The sequence below is a fragment of the Lactuca sativa genome, chromosome 2 (genome assembly GCF_002870075.4).
Source record: "Lactuca sativa cultivar Salinas chromosome 2, Lsat_Salinas_v11, whole genome shotgun sequence".
Lineage (NCBI taxonomy): Eukaryota > Viridiplantae > Streptophyta > Magnoliopsida > Asterales > Asteraceae > Lactuca > Lactuca sativa.
This window is the reverse complement of record NC_056624.2, coordinates 15566696-15575089: the sequence shown is the minus strand read 5'-3', so window position 1 is coordinate 15575089 and position 8394 is coordinate 15566696. Positions and strand designations below refer to the sequence as shown.

General features: G+C 33.8%; 1 protein-coding gene across 1 annotated transcript; it reads right to left on the bottom strand.

Moving 5' to 3' along the window:
- Positions 1-3559: 3559 nt before the first annotated feature.
- LOC111880895 (uncharacterized) lies at positions 3560-5096 on the bottom strand. Its single transcript, XM_023877308.3, has 4 exons — positions 4771-5096; positions 4597-4679; positions 4067-4318; positions 3560-3951 (listed from the first exon to the last, which is right to left on the bottom strand). The coding sequence occupies exons 1-4, from the start codon at positions 4892-4894 to the stop codon at positions 3769-3771; spliced, it is 642 nt and encodes a 213-aa protein (XP_023733076.1). The 5' UTR covers positions 4895-5096; the 3' UTR covers positions 3560-3768.
- Positions 5097-8394: the final 3298 nt, after the last annotated feature.

Genomic DNA, 8394 nt, shown 5'->3' with positions numbered 1-8394 from the left:
GTTTCTTTGGTGAAGGCAACCCAAAAGGATCATGCTACTATCGGGTCAAGTATATACAAAATATAGTTATGGGTTTAGACACCTAATCCAACAATAAGTTATTTAAATAGTGAGTAAACCCTAAAATTTAGGGTTTGCATCTGGTCGCCCTACACCTAACGTACGCTTGGGGGCTCCCCGATCCGTGCCTGGTTCATGTACGCCGTGTGTACATCCTGTACGCCTAGCGTACGTCCCGCCCAAATATCCCAACATTAAATAATTAACTAAGATTATAGCAAAATAATACCTGTTAAATCCTGAGCGTTACATTCTTCTTGACCTAAGAGTGCTGCAGCAGCATCTCGGACCATCGTTCTGACCGGAACATGTGGACCTTCTTTAACAGACCTCTAAATTTCTTCACCTTTTTTCCTTTCCAAGCAAGAATCTCTCCATTCTGACTTTCCAATGGTCATACTCTTCAACAACCAACAGTGGGGCATGTGTTGGGCACCGCACGCTATTTATGATTTGCATGGAATACATATGTTGTGTTTGGTTTGGAGTAGCCATTATAGTTACAATATTCGAGCTCAAGCGATATATAGAAGAAATTTTATCCTAAACACAAAAATGATTAAGATACCAAGGTAATCTTAAATCAAATGTAATATGATCTTGTGGATTTAAATGACAACCACTCAGGCTCTGATACCAATTGTAAGATCAAGGGTGTTTGCGCGAACAAGGCTTGAAAACTCAAACATTGAATTAACAATAAAATCAATGTCTGCTTCTAACTATGTAAAGTCCAGTCAAGTCTGGTAAACCAGTCAACACTTGAATATGATATTCAACAAAGTATTCAAGATAGGTTTGACTATGAACACAATAAAGTAAAGTTAAGAACAATAAGTATGTTTTGAGAACATTCAAACTTGAAAGAGAAATTATGCTTGATATGAAGAGAATAATACTATGTCTGATCTTAAATGCAATAAATATAATCTCTTTAAATAGTAACGGAGATACATAGTATAAACCATTTATCAATCAAAAAACCGGACAAAACTATGACTTCTGACTTAACATACTTACTAGATTTTGACCTATTAATTGTTTAATCAACAAAACGACAAATGACATTTAATGCCCGTACAGACTCTTATCACATCAAAAAGATTAACTTCCAAATGTCTTCATCTCAGAACATGATTGGCTTCGAAAACTCTTCTCATCTCAGAATGCTCTGACTTCGGATCTTGTTTGGCTCGGATTGCTAGAGGTTCACTTTTATGTATTAACATGATCGAAAGCCGACGATGATACTCGTTGGCCCTCAATTTTTTTCCAATGATGGTTCAAAGGTTTCGACAAGTACGGTTGGGGTGAGGATGATGGTAATGGTGGTGCACAATGGTGTAAGCTCTTTCTGATCTATCAATAAAATAAATATTAATATAAATTCTAAATTAACCAAAAAGAAAAATATACAAAATCAAAAGGGTATAAAAGTCTTTTTTATATGGGTAAGGGACTAACCACGATAAAAATTACAACTACAGAGATCTTCAGCAAGATTAAAAAAAATATTAATGATTAGAGTTAATAATCATGTAAACCATAAGGACCATTTATGAAGATTAGTTTAATATTAATAAAGATTTTCTAAGTCTTACAAAAAGTGTATTTACACAAAAATATTATTTTAAATTGTGTCAAATATATTTTGAAAATATTTTCAACATTTTTTAGCATGTTAGCCACTACTCACACAAAACCGCTTTGCAGTTGTGTTCAACTTCTTATGTGCACAAAGAAATATGATTATAATGCTTGTGGTTTTAAAATCGCCTCAACGTAAAACCGCACCATACCTATTGTGGTTTATAAACCAAAGTGAACCACAGTGAAACGAATCGTAACTAAAACCACAAACTACACCAAACACAAAACTTGAGGCGCGCAATTTTTAACAAACTAAAAACCAATCTATGTGACTTTAGCCAAAAACCACACCATGCTCACCTCTGGATAACAAGTACACAAGTTTATACTAGGGGTGTTCGCGGTGCGGTTTGGTGCGGTTTAGAGTCGAAACCGCAAACCGCACCGCACATGCAGTTTGAGTTTTTGGAAACCGCAAACCGCACCACAAAATCTCTAAACCACATTATGCGGTGCGGTTTCAAGCGAGCGGTGTGGGCGGTTTATGTGCGGTTTATGCGGTTTGATAAGTTGTTTCAATTTATAACTTTGGTTGTTATTAATTACAATTAAACACTTTCAAATTTTATTAATTATATTGCATACCATTTAAAAGGTATATATATTGCAAACAAAAAAACCACATAATGTTTTGCTAAGTTTTTATTACTTATGGAATTTAATATCATAGTCTTTTAAGTCTTTAATTACCATATTTAACCATCGTGATATAGAATAAAGTTATTGGACAGTATGAAGTATTTGGTGATTGGAAACTTTGATATATATATATATATATATATATATATATATATATATATATATATATATATATATATATATATATATATATATATATATATACAACGCGGTGCAGTTTAAACCACAGTTTGGTAACCGCACCGCATAGTGCGGTTTGACAAAATTACGAACCGCAAACCACACCGCGAAATCGTAAACCGCATTATGCGGTACGGTTTGGTGCGGTGTGGGCGGTTTATGCGGTTTTTTGCACATCCCTAGTTTATACAAGTCTCAAACATGTCACTCAACAAAAAAAAGGGTAAAATTTCGCATATACCCATATTAAACATCAAAATATCATATTTGTCCAACTCAATTTCTAAATATCATATTTATCCTTCATAAAATTTTAAAATATCATATATGTCCTTAAACATCAAAATATCATAAATACCATTCTTAAATATCAAAATATCACATATATCATTCTTAAGTATCAAAATATCAATTGTAATATTTAAAATATCCTCCATTTACAACATGACAGTATTCAACAATAACAAAAACTAAGCAATCAATACATATGTTCCATAGAAAAGGATGAAAATGAAACCTTTTGTTTGTCAAAAGAACAACATTCAAACAATTTAAAAGTAGACATAGAGATAATATGGTTAAAATTTTTATTTGTTATAATAGTACTAAGATATAAAATATGATTATAAACTATTAATAAGATTATAAAAAAATTGGACAAATATAATATTTTGAAGGTTTATAAAGTGTAAATATAATATTAAAAAATTAAGCTCAACAAATATCATATTTTAATATTTAAGAAAGACATCAAATTCTACCTGAAAAAAACTTCAAAACAAGTAGCCCACTTTCAATCTTGGATTTCCTTTATACCAAATCTTGAAATAATGATGTAAATACCCTCGATTGCTAAAGTGTGGTGGTCAAAACATAATAATAGAAATAATTGTGGTAAAATAAAGAAGAAAAGTTTATACCCCCTCTAAATCTTTCTCCCATTCAAGATCGTATGAAGAAAGTTTTGGAATTTAACCAAAGAGAAGCCATTTGGTTTGTTCACAACTGAACTAGATACTCTACATTAACATCTACGAATTATGATTTCATATATGCAGATATTGATACAAATACAAATATAATCACAATTAGTTCCTACTCGATCCATTTACAACCCCATCAGAATAACATTCTACTTTATTTATATAACATTAAACCAAAGTTCCAAAGTTATTTACAATCACCACTAGTGTGTGTTTGTGTGGTTGAATAGAATCAATACACGCCACTTCTCTCACCTCATAAGAGTGGAATGATGTCATCATTATCATCTTCATCACCCATGTCTAAATATTTGAATCCAAGGCTTCCAACATTCCCATTTGGATCCTGATACTGGAATGATGGATTCACATAGCATTTCATCTCATGAAACAAGTTCAAATTGTCCACAAGTTTGTGAAACACATTGCATCCACAACACTGCGTTCAAATCAAATATGATTTTAGGATCACTCAAATTCACACTTTTGAGTGATGTTTCTTTTTACTTAAAAGGGGGAAAGAAACATAACTTTAGGTAAAGAATCATGAATACCTGGACAAAAACAGTGCCATCAGTATAAGCATGGGGATTAATAGCACGAGTTGTTCTTTGACCACAGACATTACAAGTGAAAGCAACACGCATTCTTCTTCTTGGAGACTTTGTGAAAAGAGACCATGGAAATGTAGAAATCTTTTCACAATCTCCATCACCACCTGCAGGAACTGAAGGCCCTTCCATACCTGAACCTGTAGTCCATCCCCTTACATTTGCTGCACTCAAAACTAACCCCATCGCATCATCCTACAAAAGTTTTTGATTTACATCAATCAGCATACATAAGAACACAATTAGCATAGATTCTCCCTCAATTTCACGGATAACACATAAACATCGTATAGCATCAACAAGTACGTAGCTTTGAAGTTGATCAAAGCGTCAGATCAAATCAATCATCAGTTTTACCCATGCAATTACAGGAGCATGTTTTCGAGGGTCCACAGAATCTATAGATTATCTAATCTAACAAAACCTAATAATTGATTATACACAAAATTGAAAGCAAGCTGATTCATGATTACCTTGGAGAAAGTTCGGTTGGTGGAAATCGGGACAATACTCGCATCATTTGAGTCGGATCGGAGATCAGATTCGTTTCCATTACCTGAGACGACAAATCATGAAAATTCTAATTTATTAAAAAACTAATAGGCATAGCAAGGTAGTGAAAACTATAAAGTTACAGAATTGCTTACTCTTGGCAGAAATCGGGAGCCGAAAGAGTCTTTTTCCAATAGGGTGTTTGGATCTAGGAGACAGAATTTTAAGGGATTTAGGAGAAGAAGATACGATTGTTGCAGATGAAGCTAGGGTTTCCATGATTGTGAAGTAAAAACAATCAGAGAAAAACCAGAGGAAGAAGAAGAAGAATTGGGGAGATCGCTGGATGTTTCTAGAGATTGTAGGTCGTCACGAAGGAATTAAATTTTGAATTTTGAGGCAAAAATGAAGTTGGTTTTGTTGCACAAATTGGTGGTCATCAGGTCATGTATGAAAGGCAAGTGGCTCGAGATTCTTGACCAGCCATTGGATACCTAATCCTTTCTCTTTTTGACTTTTAGACTGAAATTTATTAATAACCGATTGTCGATATATTAACACGTAGTTTTTCTAAAAGAAATGGAAAATTGGAAATGTAGCTTTTATTTACGTAGCAGCAGTATTTGCAAAAGGATTCGGCGTTATTTGTGAAAAATAACTTGTCCCTAAATTGGAAATGGCTTCTTGTTAGTAGGTTACTGTTACATTTTATGTTTGTCCTTTATTGCAGCGTTTGGTCTATCTATTGTTATCGTAACCGGTAGTTTTTTGGTGTAGAAAAGAGGTGTCTTGGATAATCTATTAAAAACTAATTTGTTTATGCATTTATCTATATAGTTGTTGAATTGTTGAGTTGTGATTTTTCTTATTACTCTTTTATTTTGTGTTGGAAGTGAACAACATTACTAATTTAGGTATCTATTATTTGTTGCTTTTTTTTGTTGTTAAATGAGGTATCTATTCTTCGATGTTTTACTTTGTATTGTTTGTTTGATTATATGACAAAGTGAATTATTTTTTTGCTACCGATAAGAGTAGTCTGATATGGAAATCCAGTGGCTTGCTGAAACGATAATACGCTTTTATCTTTTCGTCATAATATGTCCTAATCAAAAACGGTTATTGATAAATAGGAAAAAGTGGAAAAGAATTATGTCGATTTAAATTGTTTGAGTGTTTGTTGTCATTGGTGCGTTGAGATTTTTTTAAACATTTTCTATAAAATTAAGCGTGTACTCACGTGTTGTGCGAGATTATTATAACGTGATAAGATAACCGATTTTTCATCTCAAAAGTGTTTTACCATTGTATTCCAATTATATATAAATAAGATTAAATATATTTTTCAGTTTTATATTATTTTTATTTATTAAAAGACCCTAACTTTCGTATTTATGAAAGACCCAAACTTTCATACTCGACAATATAGTTACTCCAAAACATGCTACTTGCATATTCATAAAAACAATATTTTACATTGATAAAGAGATTACAAACTACTGGATACAAACCGACTATTTTAAAGTGTTATATATTACATAACTTCCCAGAATTCTATAGTTTTATACATATGGGAGTGCAAAATACAATAGTTTCAAACTATTCATAAGCTTCTATCGATACAATAGTTTCAAACTATTCAAAAATCTTCTACCAGTATATAACTATACTGGATGTTTATCTCCTGCAATTTGTTAAACATCGAGAGGGTAAGCGCTGACGCTTAGTGAGTTCAATAATAGATACAATATAACGTTATGCCATATATATACTTTAATAGGGCAGAAGCAAAGAGGAACAAGGAACAACAAGGGCATACGTGAATCATGTGACAAACATTCCATATCAATCATTGATTTGATTTAAAGATATACAATCAATGAGACATAACAATTTCCATGCTTGATATACATCAATAAAGCTTTGGCCCAAACGGCACAGAAGATGTACAACTTCGGATTAACATTTCGGTAGATTTCAGGCTTATAGCCCTGTCTAACCTTCTGCCACTACCATAGAATATAATTCATTCTCTTACGGAGACATGTTCCACACGGCCAAAGGCTACATATCAGTACCAACGTGAATCTAAGTCCTTTCACTGATCACATGGTCAAAGGTATTTCTTTACTATTAAAAATAGCAAATAAAAATAACCCAGGAAAATAACCCGGAATAATAACACTGAAAAGCACGTAGCACATATAACACATAACATACAATTATTTATACATATATATATATATATATATATATATATATATATATATATATATATATATATTAAACTCACCGTGAAATAACCGGGGGGCTAAAATATTAATTTGGGTAGTACTTTGGCTCTAAATATGACTTTCGTCGTTGAAAACCGGGAGTTTTCTTGAAAACTGGGCTCTGCGAAGGTAGAGCTTCGAAACCGAAAAGATAAATTTTTCGGGCTTCTCGGGAGTCTCGGGGCGTGTTTCGGGCTTTCGAATCAGTATCGGGGCTTCGGGGAATGTCGGGATAGTAAAAATATTTAAAAAGGGGGTGAAAGTGGAAATTTTCTAAAATTAGCCGAGAGGGTTCGCACCCCTTATATAGGGCCGAGCTTCGGATCCGAAGCGAAGGGAAGGAGGCATGCGTCTACGAGGTTCGGACCAGGTGGCAGCTTCGGCGAGGCTCGGATGCGAGGAGTCATCAACTTCAGGCGCGTCATCGGCTCGGTCTTCGGCTCGGAACAGCAGCCTCGGATTGGACCTAACTTCGGTCCAATGGGAGGAGGGCACGAGGGTGCGAGGGTGATCCGGGTCTCCTGCGAAGGTGTCCCTCGCTTAGTGGACTTCGGACTTGGTCCAATCAGAAGGTAACATGCAAGGCTGCGGTCCAATCAGCAGCGAACACGTTTCTGACACGTGGAAGCCTCGCATACAAGGGTGACGTGGCAGTACTATTCATGCGAATTTTCTCGAAAAATGTGCCAAATCTTGTAAAATCCATAACTTTCGCATACGAGCTCCGTTTTTGACGTTCTTTATATGCACACGAAGCTAAAACTATGTTCTACAACTTTCGTTTAGACTTCGTTGGCCAATTTTGACTTTAATTTTAGTATTATTATTTTTAACAGACCGGGACAGGAAAATCCGTTAAAAATTCATAACTTCTTCATCCGACGTCCGTTTTCGTCAGACTTTTTACCGTTGCACTACTAATGACGAGACCTTCAATTCTCGTTTAGGTTGTGTTGGCTAAAAATCACTCGATCTAAAATTCGAGTTTTTAGCTGTCTACTACTAAGCTGAAACTTCGAAAAATCATAACTTCCTCATACGAAATCAGATTCAAACGGTCTTTATATGAAAGTTGATTATTTTCACGAGTTCTACAACTTTCATTTACATCACTAAGGCTAAAAATTAGTTTATCGAAAACTAAATTTTTACGCGACAAGGTATTTTCCGGATTTATCACGGATCTTTGTTTGGTCATAACTTCTTTGTTATAACTCGGATTTCGATGAGGTTTTCGCTTAAATGTTTCTAACGAGATTATCTACAACTTTCAATAATAAAATTTTACTTATTCCAAATTTTATATTTTCGCTATATTTTACTATTTGGTTTTTAATTGGAATCTCATAAGACTTCCAACATTTTATGAGTGATTCTAAACATAGTTTTACTTCATTTCTAGTAAAAACTATCTGTTAAAACTCAACATTCAAATTCACTTAATATTTCATAATATTATTTACTTAAAACACGATTTCAAAATGTGTATGTTACAAATACCTCCTC

What these genes read in the sequence shown, in the direction of transcription:
- LOC111880895 (XM_023877308.3), bottom strand. Translation starts at nt 4,894, where the DNA reads ATGGAAACCCTAGCTTCATCTGCAACAATCGTATCTTCTTCTCCTAAA. An exon ending in GCTCCCGATTTCTGCCAAGA is followed by an intron (nt 4,680 to 4,770) that starts GTAAGCAATTCT and finishes TTGTCGTCTCAG; the next exon opens with GTAATGGAAACGAATCTGAT. An exon ending in ATGGCACTGTTTTTGTCCAG is followed by an intron (nt 3,952 to 4,066) that starts GTATTCATGATT and finishes ATTTGAACGCAG; the next exon opens with TGTTGTGGATGCAATGTGTT.